A 20,846-nucleotide genomic window follows, 5' to 3' on the forward strand; every position below is an offset into this window, starting at 1 on the left:
TAAGACAGAGGGGTTAAGACAGGCAGAATTAGGAGAGAGGTGGAGGTGTGTGGAGATTTAAAAAGCGCACTCAAAATGATTACTTCTCTGATTTGGCTATGACAGTTGACATATTTTGACATTTCAAGTGATGCTGATTCTCAAAAGGGAGCATAAGTTAAAGCAAGTTTGAAGATCACTGTCCTAAATCCACATGGCTTGACTCAAGAATGGAGTAGTACAATAAAATGTCAGCTCACACCCGAGCAAATCAAAATTCTAGGAATTCTTTGTACTGGAGGAGATAATACTGAATAACATGGCCCCTGCAAAGTAGTCTACTGCGTTCTTCAATCAGTGTGAGTTTAGAATTTAAATTCAGCAGATGCAAAGTACCTACCTAAAGCATCCCTACACTTACCACCAAAAGTAGGTATATTTGAAAGGTACACAGAGCATTTCACACGTAGTGATCTTACAAGGCAGAAAAAAACGTTCTTAGGAAGCTTCTTTACAGCCACTTTTCATCCACGAGGAAGGCAGCAGCCATAACCATTTTTACAAAATAAGTGGAATCAATAATACAAAAAAGCCAAATTATTTAAATGTTTGAGTCATCTCTTCACTTCACCACTGGCCTCAGTAATTTCTGGACCCATTGGAGCAGCAGAGTTGAAGATTAGGGACAAGTTGGAAATTTCCTTAACCTGTTGGCAGCAGTCACCACATAGAAATGTTTCTTGAGGCAAGGAGAGAATAAAAGAAAAGAAAAAGCATATATTTTAGACCGGTTGCTTTATGAAGAAACAATAAAAGGATTTAAGTGAGTCCAGCCGCTGAGGTTGGTTTAAATCTGATAACCTAAAGGGAAACAAGTTTCTAAAATAATTATAGAATAGTCATATGACTTTCAGGGGCATGTTGGGAGTAAATATGAAGTGGGAAGATACATCATCCTGCCCCTTTTTTTTCTTTTTTTGGGGAGGGGGTGGGGGGTGGGGATGGGGTCTGGCTCTGTTGCCCAGGCTGGAGTGCAGTGGCGTGATCTTGGCTCACTGCAACCTCTACCTCCTGGGCTCAAGCAATCCTCCCATCTCAGCCTCCCAAGTAGCTGGGACTACAGGCAACTACCACCACGACCGGCTAATTTTTGTCTTGTTTGTAAAGACACAGTCTCACTATGTTACCCAGGTTTATCCTGCCCTTTTCACATGAAAAATGGAGTACTCTAGACCAGTGTCTTATTTTTATTTTTCATCAGCCTACATCATGCTTTGATAGAACAGTGTTTTTCAAATTGTGATTCACAACCAAGCAATGGGGTCATGAAATCAAATTGGTGGGTTGTGAACAGCATTTAAAAAATAAAACCAAGTGGCACAGAATAGAAAATATCAGAATACATCATACTCTGTTAGAGAAAATGTTGTGATTTTTTTTTTAAACAGAGATGGGAGTCTCCCTCTGTCACCCAGGCTGGAGTACACTGGCGTGATCACGGCTCACTGCAGCCTCAAACTCCTGAACTCAAGTGATCCTCCGCACTCAGCCTCCCAAATAGCTGGGACTATAGGTGCAGGCCACCACGCCTGAGTCAAATTTTTGTTGTGTGTTTCCCGGTAAGTGTGTACACGTATAGGTATTCTTGTGTACCGGCTCCATACATAAAGGGTTTTGATCATGCTTTTGGATCCCCAGTGAGGATCTAAGTCCATATTAAATTGTTAGAAGCCACTTCCCTGGATCACAATTGCTTTTAAGATAGGTTTTATGTCCATGGGACTAAAGAATTCTGTTGTAAACAAAATTATAAAGCTTTAAAAGTTTAACAGGTCTTTCTTATCTCCCATTTCTGAAATGTGGAAGAATCAGGCCTCAAGCTCTAAGCAGTTAGTTCAGGAGCTTCACTATGATTGCCACTGAGAACATATGCTTAAGCTTCATTCTGTCACTTCAAGTGTCCATATAAGCACAAACCAAATGTAAGTTTTATGCCAGTTATTTTTGCTCTGTGACATTTTTAAATCAAGCTAGCAGCTTTTGACATGAGAGAGATTTTTCCCCCTAAATAATCTTTCTGTTTAGAATCAAAATGTAAGTAAAAACTTGGCTACAGGCTAGGTGCAGTGGCTCATGCCTGTAATGCCATTGAGGCCAGGAGTTCAAGACCATCCTAGGCAACTTAACAAGACCCTGTCTGTGCAAAAAATAGAAAAGTTAGCAAGGCATGGTGGTACATGCCTGTAGTCCTAGGTACTTAGGAGGCTGAGGTGGGAGGATTGCTTGAACCCAGGAATGTAAGGTTACAGTGAGCCATGATCATGCCACTATACTCCAGCCTGAGCAACAGAGCAAGACCCTGTCTATAAAAACAAACCCAAAAAGAAGAAAAAAAAAAGAAAAGAAAATTTAGCTGCAGTTTTTTCCAAGGACAGATTAGGATGACAAATTCCACCTTTACTAAGAGAAAAACCAAATACCTTCCATTTTCTTTGAGCTATGTATTTCTGCAGCAGTAGTTGGGATTTGAGACGAGTTTTGGATCTTAAAGCTTTGGCAGGCAAATTATTCAGCCACTCATGTTTCAGGCACTGTGTGGCACTCATTCTGCAGCTGTGAAATCAAAGAGCAGTTAAGACTTTTAGTTGGAGTTGCCTTTTCTCATCCAAAAATCTGTTCAATTGGGTAGGAAACCTGAGTCAGTGGAACAGATTAATCATTTAGGCAGATTCATGCCATGTACCAAAAAGGGAACTCCTTGTGTCTAAAATTCCCTTCCTTCAAAGTGCCAGAAGGTCGTCAGCAAAATGTTCTCTGACCTCTATAGCAGGAACATATTCCAGTGATTCTGGGAGGAACCACTTCCCAGAGGGGGCTGAGAAGTTGAGGCAGGGCAGTAGGAAGGCTAGCTATGCCTGGAATTGCTCTTAAAGAAGCAAAAGAACAGGAAATTTGAAGGAAGCTCATTTCTCCTTCCAGAGTATAAAGGCAACTTGTTCATCTGACTTAGAATTTTTTTTCCTCTGACTTTTCATAGTCAGAAATAAACAAAATTGTAAAAGTCAGGGAAACACAAGCTGTCTTAGAGCCCAGACTCTTGGGCCTTAGCCTTGGGTTGTTAATACCTTTGGTTATGTCCAGTTATTACCTTATTCTGAGTATCAAAAAACTCAAATGGCTTGACCCATGACTTTGATATAGATGCTGAAGCCTAAATAGATCTTCTTCACCAAGAAACAAGGTATTCGGATCTTTATTCTGGAAATAACATCTGCATATCTCAGTTCTTTTCTTCAACCTTAGCCTATGACAGCTGATAACTTGCAGATAGGACCAATCTACATATGCTTCTTTCTAAAACTATATTTTATGCCCCTACTTGTTTGTTGTTTCATTGATTTCCTTTGTCCCTTTCTCTGTTCCCTTTATTTTTCCAAAGAAGTAGCAAACTAAGAAATCTTGAATGGAATTTGTCCACAGGAAGAAGGACCTTCACGATCAGCAGTCCTGCCCAGCTCCCAGACCTGGGGTCCCCATCAGAAGGGCCCATGAGTGACAAGCAATGAAAGGTACCTCTTCTCTTTGACCAGCAACCGGGAAACAAAGTCCTTGGCCTCCTCCGAGAGCCCTTCAAAGGTGTCAGCATCAAAATCCCAGCTACAGTTTACAATGAAATTCATGGTCTCCGCATCTGTTTCCCCTAGAAATGGGGACAAGCCACTGAGTCTATAGAAGAGAGAAAGGACCATCAGTAGGTGGAGGCCACATTTGCCAACATGCATCGGCAGAATAGAGAGGCTTACAGAGTTCAAGTGGACCTAGCCAGAACCAAGAGGGTTCAAAAGAAAAGCACCTCCACTACTTTTCCACAGGATGGAGTCCAGTGTGTTCATTAAAGGGAGGAAGCGGAAGGATTTAAAATTCGGAGGCAAGAAGAATTTTTGGAATAAGTCCCCTCTTGTGCTCATCTCTTTCCACCTCATTCCTGATTAAAGAGTAAAATTAGGGCCCAACTTGGTATGCCCAGTTATCAAGTACACATTGATTTAATTTTAGAAATAGAAATAGCCTTCCATGTCCTTGAGACAGCCAGGCTTATTTAGATGCTACCCAGGCCCCAGGCCAAAGGAAAATGGGCTTTATTATGTTCCCGCTTGAGGGAGGGTAGAGAATCAGGACACCCTGACGGCCAGCCTCAGGGATCTGAACTTCCCCAGCCTGGCGCAACTCCCATATCTGAGTGCAGGGACAGTGCGTAGCAGTTACACAATAATCAGGAGACCAGAAGTAAAACATGACTTTACCTCTGAGGAAGCAGCCACGGGAAGTCCACAGCCAGACAGAGAAGAAAACAGGGAGCACAGGGGTTCAATGATGCCACAAAGGGTATCCTGCCCTACCCCCCACCCCCTTACCCCTTCGGTGCACTCCAGCCTCATTTGGGTTTTTATTTTGTTTCGTCTTTAAACAGGGCCTCATTCTGTCACCCAGGCTGGAGTGCTGTGGTGCAATCATAGCTCACCGCAGCCTCAAACTCCTGGGCTCAGGCAATCCTCCCACCACAGCTTCCCAAAGTGCTGGGATTATAGGCATGATCCAGCTCCATTTGTACCAAAGCACCTGCATGTCTTTGCTGGAGGGCTTTCTCTCCAGCTGAAGCTCGCTTTACCCACCCAAAGGTATCAGGAAATCAATTCCACCCCATCTCCATTAGTCCACAAGGAATAACTGGTAAGAGTTAGTGTATAAATACCCCCTAGATGAAATAACTCTCAGGGGGTACTCCATGATGCATTCTGAAGTTCCCCAGCAGAATGAAACTCCAGTTGCCCACAGTCAGGCCTTACTCCGGGGTCATGAATACCTTTGTTATTTTCAGTTATTACTTTTATGTCTCAGTACCAAAAAATTCAATGGCTCAAGCCATAACCTTTTTTTTTTTTTTTTTTGAGACATGGTCTTGCTCTGTCACTCAGGCTGGAATGCAATGGCATGATCATGGCTCACTGCAGCCTCAACTTCCCAGCCTCAAGCAGTCCTCCCACCTCAGTCTCCCTGGTAACTGGGACGATAGGCACGCACCACAATGCCCAGCTAATTTTTTTTGGTTCTTGGCTTCCCAAAGTGCTGCGATTACAGGCATGAGCCACCATGCGCAGCTCAACCCATAACTTTGATACAGCTGCTGAAGCCCAAGTAGGCCTTCCTCACCGAGAAACAGGCCTTTAGACCTTTGTTCCAGGGAATAATATCGGCACATCTCAGTTTTTTCAATATTAACCTACTAAAATGATAACCTGGAAATATGACTGCCTTGTAAATATGGTAACTGGCTTGATAACATACCCTTCCCTGGCTCCTTTCCTTCCCCATCTCACTACCCTATTCCTCTATTGGGGTTTCCTGGGGTTACTTCCCAAATAGACTACTTGTGCTCGAAATTTTGCTTCTAAGATTACCCAAAGGAAGACAAATGACCCCCGTCCCCACTTCAGAGCCAGGGTGCTAAGCACTCACAGCATGTAGGTGATGACTCCCACACTCCACATGTCCGTGGGGAATGAGACAAACTCATAGTTGACAACTTCTGGGGCCAGGAACTCAGGAGTGCCGAAGTTCACCTTCAGCTTCTCTCGAGGCTTGTACCTGGGGAGAAGGGGAGGGTACAAAGAACCATGGGGTGAGGCCTGGGAGATGTGGTGCTGGGGCTCATTTCCGGTGGGATGTAGACATTCCCCACTTCCCATCAGCCATATGGCCTGGACCCCACACCCACATTACACCTGTGAATTACTGGGGAATAATCAGATCCCAGGCCCCAAAATTCTGGCTTTTCTAAGTCAGCGATAGAATCAGAAAACCACAGTCTTCCTCCTCCAGGCATTTGCTTCTTTCAGTAGTCAAATTTATGAAACAGAAATTAGGAAGGGGTTGGGGCAGGCGGAAAATGGGAAGTTATTATTTAATGGGTATAGAATTTCAGTTTTGCAAGATGAAAAAGTTCTGGAGATTGGTTGCACAACAATGTGAATGTACTAATTGTATATATTTATGGTATACATGGTGCCTTTTTTTTTTCTTTTTTTGAGACAGGGTCTCACTCTGTCACCCAGGCTGGAGTGCAGTGATAAGATCTCGGCTCACTGCAACCTCCGCCTCCCAGGCTCAAGCAATTCTCTCACCTCAGCCTCCTGAGTATCTGCGGCTATAGGCACACGCCACCACATCTGACTAATTTTTTGTATTTTTTGTAGAGATGAGGTTTCACCATGTTGCCCAGGCTGGTCTCAAACTCCTGAGCTCAAACAATCCGCCTGTCTCAGCCTCCCAAAGTGCTGGATTACACACGTGAGCCACTACACCCAGCCGGTATATATGATGCTTTGATACATGTGTACATTGTAGGATGGCTAAATCAAGCTAATTAGCCTAAGTATTACCTCACATACTTATTTTTTGTGGTGAGAACACTTAAAATCTATTCTCTTGAATAGATTCTGAAGTATGCAATTCTGAAGTATACAATACATTAACTATAATCACCATGTTCTACAATGGCTCTCTTGAATTTATTCCTCCTTTCTAAGTGAAATATTGTATCCTTTGGCCGACATCACCCCAGTGTCACCTGCCCTGCCTTCGGTAACCACCATCCAACTCTCTGCCTGTAAGAGTTTGTCTTTGTTAGATTCCACACCTAAGTGAGATCACGTGGTACTTGTCTTTCTGAGCCTGGCTTATTTCACCTAACATAATGCCCTACAGGGTCATCCATGTTGCTGCAAATGACAGGATTCCCTTATCTTTTGAAGCTGAACAGTATTCATCTGCATATATACACCCCAGATTTTTTATCCACTGATGGACACTAGGTGGTAACTTTTATGTTATGTATTTTTTTAACCACAATTCCAAAAATAAAAAATTAGAAAAAGTTCTGGACACGAAGTTTAAGGCTAGGAAGAGAGTCAATGGTTGAGTGGGAAAGGGGGGCAAACAGTGTGTTTTAGAATCACTCTTGAAGAAAAAGTCTCTAGCTAAAATTTCACGGGCACTTTATTTGCCAGATACTATGCTAAAAGTTTTATACATGCGTAGCATCTCTTTCCCTCCTCCCAATAGCCCTATGAAATAGGTAGGATTATTGTCCCCATTTTATAGATGAGGCAATTGAGAATAATAATAATAAAATAAATAAAATGAATATTCTGCCAATATGCCCTGCTTCCTTTAAATCAGCTTTCAGAGAGCAGTCTCCTCTCCTCCAAATTTGCCGAGAGCCAGGCAGACAAAGACTCAGCACCAACACAGCTGAGCCCATCCAGTGAAAGAGCAGCAAGGTGGCGGGGGTTGAAGGACTGGGCCTAGGGGGGCAAGCGCTCCTCTGGCACCTGCCCCTCCCCTGCCCAGCAGCTGACCCAGGACTCAAGGATCAGGAGCCAAACTCCAACTAACGGAACAGCCTTCCCCTCAAGGAGAAGCCCCCAAAGCCACTCTCCCAGGTTGCATTACTGTTCCCAGTGCCTCTTCGTGCCCCACAGCCACACCTCATGTCATGTGACTTTGTAGTTCCCTCCACAAGAGATGTAATATATCACCCCCACTGACAGTGGGCCCATGCCAACCTAGGCCATCAGAGCTTGTCCTCTTTCTCCTTCACCATCACCATGAGAACGAGGGCACATGGAGCGGACCCACCCTCACTGACCTGCACCCTGGATTCAAGCCCAACTGTGCCCAGTCTAGATCAGCGACTCCCAGTCAGGGGTATGTGGGTAAATGCTTCACAATCATCTATTTGTTTTTGTTGTTGTTTTAAAGCCCTGATTTGTAGCATTTGCAATTTCTGTGGTGTAGATACCAATTTCACCATGGTCAATGTCAAGGTATTATCATGACGTCACTGAAAGAAGGTGGGAAGAGCAGCACAGTGGCACCCCCTTCAAGTATTTCCACCATAGAGACACGATGGGCAGAAGCAACCTCAAGCACAGAGCACAGCAGCATAGTTAGGAAGCAATGGAGTCTGAATATTTAGTATCTTCTATTTTAATATAATTTCTTTATGTGTAAACTTACAGAATTTAATTCTTACTAATGGCTGTGTTTAACAACTGGATTACAAAACTCCTTATCATGAGCTAATACAGTAAGTACTAGTTAAAGTTGCATCCAGCATACCACTCCCCCAGCTAAATCACAAATGTGTGGATGGAATAAATTACTGTCATGTTAAGCCTCTGGTTTTGGGGTGGTTTGTTACACAGCAGTATTGCAGCAATAGCTAACTGAGACATTCACCCCAAAGCTGTCAAAATATCCGTCAAAACGCTCTCTTCATATTCTTAGCACAAGTCTATCTATGGCCATAAGGTCAAATAGGAGACCGTATCCTCATAGGGCTCGGGGAAGGCATCCTCTTACTCTGCCAAAGGATCTGATGAAATGGGATCTTTTGTGCTCTGACTCTAGTCTGAGCACCGGACTGGGAGTCAGGAGACTCCCAACATGTTTAAGATAATTTCCATTGTGTCTCCAGCCTTAACCCTGGACATGTCACTATTTAGATGCACTGATGGCTCTCACTGCCTGGCCTGGGATAATCCTGGTCCCTTTGCTGGAGGTCCTGATATCGGAGAATTGTACAAATATGTGCCTCCACTGCACCAGGAGCCATGTCCCTGCTGAAAACCAACTTTATTTTCTATAGTTTGTATTGGGGGGAAATTAGCATTCCCTTTGTCTTTACAAACATTTAGTTATTCCGCAGCATGGAATATGCTTCCTTAACCTGCAAAACCCCCACAGATCCTCTTGGAAAGACACAGTGCCCAGGAAGCAGGCCAGTTTGGCAAAAAACAATTTGCTAAATAAAACTGCTGAATGACCTGTGTGCCAGATGATGGAGGTTGTTTTTGACGTTTTCGGTCCACCTCACAGCCAGAACCTGTGTCTCTGTCAGCCTGGCCCCACGGAGTGCGGTTTCCTGCATTATCATGGGTTTTGGGTGCCTGCCCGTCACCAGAGCCCAGCTGTTTTCCATGAGTGGCCTGCTCTTACATGTGGCACCATGTTTATTTTCTGGAACTTGCCCTCTGCTTCTGGTCCCACCAGCAAATTCTTGCCTTTGACCAGGTTAAGGAATTTGTCTGACACTTTTGAATGGATTGGGCACTGTCGTGTTATGGGATGGATGGATAGATAGATAGATAGATAGATGTTATGAGAGAGATATATAGCCTGCATATTTATATATGTGTATATATATGTGTGTGTATATATATATATATATATATGTTTATTCCTGGCTTCTAACTTGCATAGTCCTTGTTATAATGTTGGGACACTTTAGGCCACAGGAGAGAATCTCTCTCTCTGTCCTTCTCCAGTCCTTTCACCTGCCCAAGGCAGGACTCTAATCTGACTGTGGATCAAAAGACTCTCATTCTAGAGAGGGTCCTGCCCCCTACCCTAAAGGAAGGAATGCAACACAGAGATGCTAAGAAAAAGACAGGCCTTGCTGGGTTTAGATCATGGGCTTTTTGTCCAATCACCTTTCTATGCCACTGTCAATCATGCCTATGTATTGATGCCTCCATAAAACCCCAAGAGGACAGGGTTGGAGAGCTTCCCGATGGCTGAACATGGGGAGATTCCTGGAGAGGAGGGGCACCCAGGGAAGGCATGGAAGCTCCATGCCCCTTCCCCCATACCTTGCCCTATGCCCCTCTTCGCCTGTATTCTTTGTAATATAAACAAGTAAATGTAAGTATTTCCTTGAGTTATTTGAGCCATTCCGGCAAATTAAGCAAACCCAAAGAGGGGGTCTTGGGAACCCCAACATGAAGACATTCCATCAGAAGCTCCAGAGGCCTGCACTTGTGACCAGTGTCTGGGGGAAGAGGGGGTATCCTTGAGGACTGAGCCCTCAACCTGTGGGATCTGACGCTATCTCCCAGTAGGAGATGTTGGAACTGAACTGCAGGACACCCAGCTGGCATCCACTGCTCGCTGGTAGGGAACCCACCTGCCCGCTTTTGATCACAGAAGTCTTCAGTGTTGTTTGCTGTGGAAACAGCAGAGGAAATACAATTTGAGAGTTTTTCCCCAAACAGCCACTCAGCATGGAGGCTTTTGGCTTGACTAATTTTTGGTAAATTGACCTATAGCCCTTTTCACCTCCCCACCAGGTAAGACTCTGTGGCCTATAGGATAATGTTCAGACGTGTGAGCCTCGCATTCAGGAGTCCCCATTAGTACCCTCATCTTCCACTGTATGTTCCCCCAACCGGCCGCACATACACGGCATGCACCCTGTTCTCAGCCCATAACTCACAGGGCCCCCCCACCTCCCATCCAGGCAGTGCTGCACTAGAGCCGGCTCTCAGGTGCACGGGAGTCCTGAGTGCCTCTCCTTCCAACTCCACCTTCAGTGATATCATCTTGGTAGTGTGTAATTAGCAAACACTGGCAAAGATTACAAATCAAACCCATCCCCTCTCACTCCCCACTCCCCCAGGCTGGTGCTGAAGCATTTGCCAGCATAGCAGCATTGCCTGCAGACAGCAAATCCTGTCCACCAGTCCCTGCCAACCGCTCAGAAAAGCCTTCCCAGATTTCAGGGGCGTCCAATGATTGCTTCTTTCTCGGTGTTCACAATGTGTCCCTGCAAATGCTCATTTGGCAGCGGGCCATCAGGTATTTGAGAGTGTACTGCATACACCAGCGTGTGCATTCTCAGTGAAGACAATATTGCCCCATGGGGGACAAACATTGGTTCTTGGGGAACAAAACAACCTTAGCTATTGCAATGGTTTGTGGCTCTCCAAAGGGCCACAGCACATAAACAGATACACAGTACATCAGTGGTATTAAATTTCATGGCATAGGGGGACTAGGCAATTGGGGAAATAAAGTCAAAAAGGGCTCACTACAGGGCAGGCAGCAATAATGAAATAGGTTGAGAAACACTGCCCTAGTGTATACAACGTGCAAGCATGTGGGAGGCATCTGAATTTTATAGCACATTATCAGGGAAAATACTAAGCAATTTGCTAACATGATAGATTGAATGATTTTTTTTCTGTTCATGAACTACAATACACTGTGTGATAGAGACCCTGAAGGCCTCGTGGGATAATGTGAAATTCCTCCTGCAGCACATGGGGCACTGAAAATGCATCATCACACTGCAAATGGGTAACGTTTACACTTCAACCAGTGGAGGAGTGACCAGGAAGACCAGCACTGAAGGTGTAGATGCTGCTTGGGAGGCAGGTGCTGGAAGGCAGAGCTGAGCTCAGGCGCACGGCTCTCCATCCAGGGGCGATGCTGTGTTTCCTTCCACTCGTGGACATGGTGGAGGGTACCGCGTGGCCAGGAAATAACAAAACTACCTCTGCATGGAAAACAGCCATCAGGGCCAGGCGTGGTGGCTCACGTCTGTAATCCCAGCACTTTGGGAGGCTGAGGCGGGCGGATCACTTGAAGTCAGGAGTTCAAGACCAGCCTGGCCAACATGGTGAAACCATGTCTCTACTAAAAATATAAAAATTAGCCAGGCGTGGTGGCGGGCGCCTGCAGTTCCAGCTACTCGGGAGGCTGAGGCAGGAAAATTGTTTGAACCCAGGAGGCAGAGGTTGCAGTGAGCTGAGGTCGCGCCACTGCACTCCAGCCTGGGTGACAGAGCAAGACTCTGTCTGAAAAAAGAAGGAGAAGGAGAAGAAGAAGAAAGAAGAAAGAAGAAAGAAGAAGAAAACAGCCAGCCATTAGGAGAGAGAAGGAGCTTCCAGAAGAGTTGAAAATTCAGCTGCAGCTGAAAGACCTACCTAGAAGATATGTGATTCGGCCTGCCGTGGTGGCTCATACCTATAATCCCAGCACTTTGGGAGGCCAGGCAGGTGGATCACGACGTCAAGAGATCAAGACCATCCTGGCCAACATGTTGAAACCCCATCTCTACTAAAAATACAAAAATTAGCTGGGCGTGGTGGCGGCCACCTGTAATCCCAGCTACTTGGGAAGCGGAGGCAGGAGAATTGCTTGAATCCAGGAGACGGAGGTTGCAGTGAGCCGAGATCGTGCCACTGCACTCCAGCCCAGGTGACAGCATGAGACTCGGTCTCAAAAAAAAAAAAAAAAAAAAGATATGTGATTTCCAGAGAAACGTCATTCTTGGAGGAAACAGAATCCTGGAGGAATCCTGGAAGCTGGGCATACAACTACTGCCATGTTTACGAACTGAGGATGCCTGAAGGTTTAGGGGAAGCCTTCCCAAATGCCAAGGGTCTGCTACTACCACTGCCAAGAACCCACACCACTGGGCATGCATGCCATGGGCAGGAGCTCTCCAGGCACACAATATTCAGCACGCATGTGACTGAACTTCACAGCACCTATCTGTGAAGAAAGTAGGGTGATGGTGAAGGGGGCCGCTGAGTGGGGTGCTGGGCTGCTCAGTTCTGTGGGTTCCGCAGGCCTCCTGGGGCCAGGACATGCTGGGCTATGTGATGCATCTGTCACCACGCCTGCCCTCCAGGAAATGACCTGTTTAAATACAAAAAGTGAGTATGTGACAGTGTTGGGTGGTGCCATGGGTAGTGTGGCACCCCTGGGCTACACAGCAACATTAGCCACACTGCACTACACTTCAGGCATTTTAAGAGACTATGAGATTTTTAACATCATATACAATGGGCCTGATGTGGTGGCTCACGCCTGTAATCCCAGCACTTTGGGAGTCTGAGGCAGGAGGATCACTTGAGGTCAGGAGTTTGAGACCAGTCTGACCCACTTAGTGAAACCCCATTTCTACTAAAAATACAAAAATTAGCCACGTGTGGTGGCGGGCGCCTGTAATCCCAGCTACTTGGGAGGCTAAGGCAGGTGAATTGCTAGAATCCGGGAGGCAGAGGTTGTAGTGAACAGAGATTGCACCACCGCACTCCAGTCTGGGCAACAGAGCAAGACTCCATCTCAAAATAATAATAATAATAATATTATTATATTATTATCTAATAATATAATAATATTATTATTATATTATTATCTAATAATAATAATAATATATAAATAATATATAAATAATATAAATAATAATAAGTAATATACAATGTTTATTATTTATTTATTTTTAGACAGGGTCTAGCTCTACTGCCCAGATGTAATGTAATGGTGTGATTTTGGCTCACTGCAGGCTCAAGTGATCCTCCCACCTCAGCCTCCCAAGCAGCTGAGACTACAGGTGCTCACCACCATGCTGGGCTAATTTTTGTGTTTTTTGTAGAGATGAGGTCTTGCTGTTGCCCAGGCTGGTCTTGAACTCCTGGGGTCAAGAGATCCTCCCTCCTTGGCCTTCCAAAAGTGTTGGGATTATAGGCATTAGCCACTGTGCTGGGCCTACAATGTTTACTTTATGCCCTGAAACTTGAGAACCTAACCTCCCGGATAGGATGGGTCCACACTGTCTGTGTATTTTCTCATTTAACCCTCATGACCACCCCCATGCCAGCAGGTAATGTATTATATCACCATTTCACCAAGATGTAAACCAGTCCTGAGTGGTTACACAAACACCTACCCATGGCACCACCCAACACTGTCACATACTCACTTTTTGTATTTAACCTGGTGATTTCCTGGAGGGCACGGATGGTGACAGATGCATCACATAGCCCAGCACCTCCTGGCCCCAGGATGCCTGGGGAACCCACAGAACTAAGCAGCCCAGCACCTCACTCAACAGCCCCCTTCACCATCACTCGCCTCTCTTCTCAGACAGGTGGAGTGAAGTTCAGTTAATTCCATAGCCTTTTAGGAAGAAGCAGAGCCCACAGCACAGAGCCAGCCCATGCAAGAGCAACAAGGCCTGTCTGCAAGTCAAAGGCCACCAGCTTCTGTGCACAAGAGCTTTCTTGCATCAGTTCCAAAACTCAAGCATTAGCTGGGTCAAGAGTAACCATACCCAGAGAGCCACAAAGAGTCCCAAGGAATTTTGTTAAGGTGTCTAAATAAAAACCCCCTTACCTTCTGGCCAGCCCAAAGTCAATGATCTTAATTTGATGTCCTGTCTGATTGACACACAATATGTTCTCCGGCTGGGAAAGAAAGAAGTCTGCTTAGCCCAAACAATAGCTGAGGAAGTCTGCAGCTGCCACACTTGTCTATAGGCCTCTGTTTTCCAGGCCTCAAAGGACACGAATGGCTCAGGGCAGCCCTGCAAGGGCTGGATAGATAATGGAAATACATGAAGGGGCTGGTGAGACAATAAGGATTGGTGTGGAGTGTGGGGAACTGGAGGCTCCCAGCCTGTGTAAAGGGACAGCACTACCCAGTCCCAGACACTGGTCACCACGTAGGAGTGCAGGCACAATGCCAGAGTTTCTCAGTCCTCAAGAGAAGCCGGGAATTCAGGGGTTTTTTGTTTGGTCAGTTTCGTTTTTAATTAAAAAAACAGAGATGGGGTCTCACCATGTTGCCCAGGCTTGTCTCGAATTCCTGGGCTCAAGAGATCCTCCAGCCTCAGCCTCCCAAAGTGCTGGGCTTACAGGTGTGAGCCACCATGCCCAGCTAGGAATTCAGGTTTTTATGTGAAAATTCCATGCTTTTAAATGTTAACAACTAAACGAAATCTAAACTCACGTCTCAGAGCCCAACAGAATACCTCTGTGACGTATAATTGGCCCATGAGCTGCTTGTATGGGACTACTGGTTTGGGGCTGGGTTCCCAACCCTGGCTGTACATTGGAATCATCAGGGGAGCTTTTAAAATCCCAATGTTATACTGGAATGCGAAGAGAATTTAAAAAAAAAAAAGAAAAAGAAAAAGTCCCAGTGCCCAGGCCTCAATCCTGACCAATTACATCAGAACCTCTGGGGTGAGACCAAAGCATCACTGGTTGGTTAAGGAGAGCAGAGCTGCTGAATGTCCACCTGCCATTCTGCTGTGACAGCTGTGGCCCATGCCATGAGGGTGGCAGCCTTGGCACGCCTCTCCTCTTACGGCATTTGGATCAGCTCTGAGGCCCTGAGGGAGTCTGGAAGGATGCTCGCTGCTCGTGCATGACAAATTTGGGGGTATGTGTGTTAGGGGCTTGGGGAGAGAAGCTGAGCGAAGATGTAGGGCTTATGATAGACAGGACTTGCAGACCCAGGGTCCAGTGCCTGAGGCCCAGGGGCTCATTACCTGGTTCTGTAGCCCAAGATGAGTCCCTCCCCATTCCTGAAGACTCAGTGTCTCCATACGTAAAACGGGAGTAATAACCTCTTCCTGTCTGTCCCCCCAGAGGGTGTGAGGATAAAATGACATAACATGCATGAAACACTTTACAGCTTCCAAAGCAAATGTCAGCTACTGTTTCTCCCAACAGAAGTTTTCATTGTTATTTATGTTACAATGGGGTTGTACAATTCCTCAGATAGGTGCAAGAGAATGGTGTTTAAAAATCTCTGTCTTCTATATAAGATCTAGAATAACACTGTCCAATAAAAATGTAATGTGAGCCACATATATAGTAATTTAAAGTTTTCTAGTATGCACATTTAAAAAGGTCAAAAGAAACAGGTGAACTTAAATTTTATAACATTATAAGTAATACAAATAATACTGATTTTTACCATAAAACTCACCTCTTTTGGGCTGGGGGTGGGGACAGCGTTTCACTCTTGTTGCCCAGGCTGGAGGGCAGTGACACGATCTCGGCTCACTGCAACCTCTGCCTCCCAGGTTCAAGTGATTCTCCTGCCTCAGCCTCCCGAGTAGCTGGGATTACAGGCATGGGCCACCACGCCCAGCAAATTTGTTTGTATTTTTAGTTGAGACGGGGCTTCACCATGTTGGCCAGGCTGGTCTCAAACTCCCAACCTCAGGTGATCTGCCTGCCTCAGCCTCCCAAAGTACTGGGATCACAGGCGTGAGCCACCTCGCCCATCCAGAACTCACCATTTTAAAGTGTGCAATTCAATGATTTTTAGTATATTCACAGAGTTGTGTAATGATATCACTATCTAATTTTGGAACATTTTCATCACCTCAAAAAAAAAAAAAACCATACCCATCATCAGTTCCTGTCCATTCTTTCCTCACTTCCCACCCCATGGCAATCATTAATGTGTTCTCTTTCTCTGTGGATTTGCCTATTCTGGACATTTCATATAAACGGAATCATAAAACATATGGCCTTTTGTGTCTGATTTCTTTCACTTACCAGAATGTTTTCAAGGTTTATCCATGTTGTGTAGCAGGTATCAGCACTTCATTCCTTTTCATGGCTAAATAATATTCCATTGTATGGATTAGACCATATTTTGTTTATCCATTAACTAATAAAATTAATGAGTATCTGGGTTGTTTACACTTTTGGCTATTATAAGTAATGCTGCTAAAAACATTTGTGTGCAAGTTTTTGTGTCAACTTATGTTTTAACTCTCTTAATAGCTAGGAGTAAAATTGCTGGGTTATATGGTAATTCTATGTTTAGCATTTTTAGGAATTGCCAAACTTTTTAAAAAGTGAATGCACATTTTACAACCCCACCAGCAATGTATGAGGGTTCCAATTTTCCCATATCCTAGCTAATGCTTTTTTCTTTTTTTTTTTTTTTTTTGAGATGGGGTTTCGCTCTTGTCGCCCAGGCTGGAGTGCAGTGCCCTGATTCCGCTCACCGCAACCTCCGCCTCCCAGGTTCAAGTGATTCTCCTGCCTCAGCCTCCCGAGTAGCTGGGATTACAGGCATGTGCCACAACACCCAGATAATTTTGTATTTTTAGTAGATATGGGGCTTATCCATGTTGGTCAGGCTGGTCTCAAACTCCAGACCTCAGGTGATCCACCGGCCTCGGCCTCCCAAAGTGCTGGGATTACAGGCATGAGCCATCATGCCCAGACTTTAACGCTTTTTATTGTCTGTCATTTTTACTTTTTATTGTAGTCAGTCTAGTGGATATGAAATAGTATCTCATTCTGATTTTGATTTACAGTTCCCTAGTGACTAATGATGCTGAGAATCACTTCATGTGCTTAGTGGCAATTGTATGTTTTCACTGGATAAATATCTATTCAAATCCTTTGACCATTTTTTAATTGGGTTATTTCTTTCTATTGTTGAGTTATAAGAGTTTGTTATATGTTATATGTTATATGTTGTAGATACAAATCCTTTATCTGATATATGATTTGGAAATATTTTCTCCCATTCTGTGAGCTATTATTTTACTTTTCTCATGGTATCCTTTGAAGTATGAGATTTTTTTCATTTTGATGAAGTCTAATTTATCTCTTTTTTAATTATGTTTTTAGTGTCATATCTAAGAAACCATTGCCTAATCCAAGGTCATAAGGATTTATTACTATGTTTTCTTCTAACAATTTTATAGTTTTAGCTCTTACATTTAAGTCTACAATCCATTTTGAATTAATGTTTGTATATGGTGTGAGGTAAGGGTCCAACTTCATTCTTTTACATGTAGCTCCCTAGCATGGGGTCCCAGCACAATGGTTGAAAAGACTATAATTTTCCCATTGAATTGTCATGGCACCATTGTCACAAATCAATTGACCATAAATGTAATGGTTTATTTCTAGACTGTCAAGTGTATTAATTTGATGCACATATCTAACCTTACATTAGTAATACATTGTTTTGGTTTCTGTAGCATTGTAGAAAGTTTCGAAATTGGGAAAAGTTGGTCCTCCAAATTCGTTCTTTTTCAAGATTGTTTTTGTTATTCTAGGTCCCTTGAATTCCCATCTGAATTTTAGGATTTCATTAATATCTGGAAAGAAGCCAGCTATGACTTTGATAAGGATTATGTTGAATCTGTAGATCAATGGGGGAGTATTGTCACCTTAACAATATTAAATTTTCCAATCCATGACCATGGCATGCCTTTCCATTTATTTAGGTCTTTGAATTATCTTAACATTTTGTTGTAGTTTTCAGAGAATGTCTTGCACTTATTTTGTTAATTTTTTCTAAGTATTTTACTCTTTTGATATTGTCACAAATGAAATTATTTTCTTGATTTTATTTACAGATTGTTCAGTCCCAGTATTTAGAAATACAATTGATTTTTGTATATTTGTCTTGTATACTGCAACCTTGATGAATTTATTAATCCTAATAGTTTCCTCTCTTTAAGATTTTTTATACACAAGAGCATGTCATTTGCAAATAGAGACAGTTTTACTTCCTTCCCAATCTGAATGCCTTTTATTTTCTTGCCTAATTGCCTTAGTGATAGCCTCCAGTAAAATGTTTAATACAAGTTGCAAGAACAGATATCCTTGTCTTATTCCTGATTTTAAGGAGAAAACATTCAGTCTCCTACTACAAACTATAGTGTTAGCTGTGGATTTTTCACAAATGGCCTTTATCAGGTTGAGGAAGTTCTGTTCCTCATTTGTTTATTATTTTCATCATGAAAAGTTTTTGAATTTTGTCAATTATTTTTTCTCATCTATTAAAATGATTACATGATTTCATCCTTTATTCTATTAATATGGCACATTACGTTGATTGATTTTCATATGTTAAACCAACCTTGCATTCTTGGGATAAATTCCACTTTGTCATGTATATAATCCTTTTTATATGTTTTATTCAGTTTCCTAATATTTTATTGAGAATTTTTGCATCTATATCCATAAGGGATTTTGGTCTGTAGCCCTCTTTCCTTGTGATGTCTTTGATTTTGGTATCAGGATAAGATTAGCCTCATAAAATGAGAAGCAAGTGCTCCCTCCTCTTCTATTTTTGGAAGAATTTGTAAAGGTGTTAATTCTTCTTTAAACATTTGGTTTTTATTGCATTTGCTTTTGGGTTCTTGCTCATGAAATCCTTGCCTAAGCCAATGTCTAGAAGGATTTTTCCAATGTTATCTTCTAGAATTTTTAGTTTCAGGCCTTAGATTTAAGTCCTTGATCCATCTTGAGTTGATTTTTCTATAAGGTAAGAGATGAGGATCCAGTTTCATTCTCCTACATGTGGCTTGCCAATTATCCCAGCACCATTTGTTGAATAGGGTGTCATTTCCTCACTTGTTTTTGTTTGCTTTGTCAGTCAGTTGGCTGTAAGTATTAGGGTTTATTTCTGGGTTATCGATTATGTTCCATTGGTCTATGTGCCTATTTTTATGCCAGTACCATATACTACTCAGTGCCTATTTTTATGCCAGTACCATATACTACTCAGCCATAAAAAGGAATGAATTAATGGCATTTGCAGCCATCTGGGCCAGATGTGGTGGCTCATGCCTGTAATCCCAGCACTTTGGGAGGCTGAGGCAGGATTGCTTGAGTCCAGGAGTTCAAGACCAGCCTGGGCAACATGGTGAATCCTTGTCTCTATACAAAATACAAAAATTAGCCGAGTGTGGTGGCACACGCCTGTAGTCCTAGCTACTTGGGAGACTGAGGATCACTTAAGCCTGGGAGGTCCAGGCTGCAGTGAGCTATGATGGCACCACTGCACTCCAGCCTGGGCAACAGAGAGAGGCCTTGTCTCCAAAAAAGAAAGAGAGGAGAGAGGAGAGAAGAGAGAAGAGAGAGAGAAAGAAATGAGAGAGAGAAAGAAAAAGAAAGTGAGAGAAAGAAAGAAAGAAAGAGAAAAAGAAAGGAGAAAGAAAGAAAGAAAAGAAAGAGAAAGAAAAGAAAGGGGGGGGAGGGAGGGAGGGAGGGAAGAATGCATCGTAGGATCTCCTTTTGCGTGTCTGTGGGTCATGCCAGCTTGCTCACAGAGAAGTCCCTTCAGCACAGAGGCCTGGTGGGAGGAACTTTCACTGTGTATTTTACACATTACTCTGTTGTCTATATTTGTTACCAAAAGCCTATGATCCCTTTTGAACTTTTAAAAAAAGTAATCTTAAAGATAATTTTAAAGAAGAAAAGCTCATTGTTTCACTTAACCTTCAAATAATACTTAAAGAGGTACAATTATCCAGATGGAAGAACTACAGCCCCAAGAGGCAGCAAGAGTGGTCTGTCCCAGACTCCAGAACTACAAAATGACAGAGAGCCAGGAATGGAAGCCGGGACTGTCTGTGGATAGAGCTCTCAATGGTGAGAGCACGCCAGGGGCTAGGGCACCAGGGGCCCCTACCGCATGCCCAGGGCAGAACCCACCTTGAGGTCCAGGTGCAGGATGTAGTGCTGGTGCAGGTAATGCACGCCCTCGCAGATCTGCCTGGTGAACAGGACCACATCCAGCTCAGTCAGGTGGTACTTCTCGTCTGTGATCCGGTCGAAGAGCTCACCCCCGTCCACACTGCCAGAGCAAAGGGAGAGGCAGGCACCAGCCTAAGCAAGGCTCTTCAGGGCTTGTCCACTGTCATCATAGGGCCAAAAGAGGCCAGCCCGGGTAGGCCCACCGTCACACCCCATGGGTCACAGGGCTGCTGCCGCTGCCCTTGGGTTTTTTGTGTGTTTTGTTTTTAGACAGAGTCTCACCCTGTCGCCCAGGCTGGAGTTCAGTGGTGCAATCTCTGCTCACTGCAACCGCCGTCTCCTGGGTTCAAGTGATTCTCCTGCCTCAGCTTTCCAAGTAGCTGGGATTATAGGTGCTCACCACCACACCCAGCTAATTTTTGTATTTTTAATAGAGACAGGGTTTCACCATGTTGGTCAGGCTTGTCTCGAACTCCTGACCTCACGTGATCCGCCCACCTCGGCCTCCCAAAGTGCTGAGATTATAGGCATGAGCCACCACGCCAGGCCTGCCATTGGGGTTTTATTGGGACCTTTGCTCCAGTCCACTTCCAGCAAAGATTAGGGGTGGTAAAAAGGAAGTGACAGGTCAAAGGGAAGAGGAGATGGCCATCAGTGTTGATGATCCAGGCACACTCTGGATGATCCTGACCAGGGCTGGGAACT

At 44.1% G+C, this 20,846-nt stretch overlaps 1 protein-coding gene across 1 annotated transcript in view; it reads right to left on the minus strand.

The window, feature by feature from the left end:
* Positions 1–450: 450 nt before the first annotated feature.
* MYLK3 (myosin light chain kinase 3) overlaps positions 451–20,846 on the minus strand; it is a 40,445-nt gene continuing 20,049 nt past the window's right edge. The window contains 6 exon segments of the mRNA NM_001131598.2: positions 451–718; positions 2,460–2,592; positions 3,553–3,705; positions 5,497–5,625; positions 14,005–14,075; positions 20,100–20,241. Coding sequence (NP_001125070.1) covers positions 659–718; positions 2,460–2,592; positions 3,553–3,705; positions 5,497–5,625; positions 14,005–14,075; positions 20,100–20,241 — 688 coding nt within the window. The 3' untranslated portion in view covers positions 451–658.

Source organism: Pongo abelii, chromosome 18 (genome assembly GCF_028885655.2).
Source record: "Pongo abelii isolate AG06213 chromosome 18, NHGRI_mPonAbe1-v2.0_pri, whole genome shotgun sequence".
Taxonomy (NCBI): Eukaryota; Metazoa; Chordata; class Mammalia; order Primates; family Hominidae; genus Pongo; species Pongo abelii.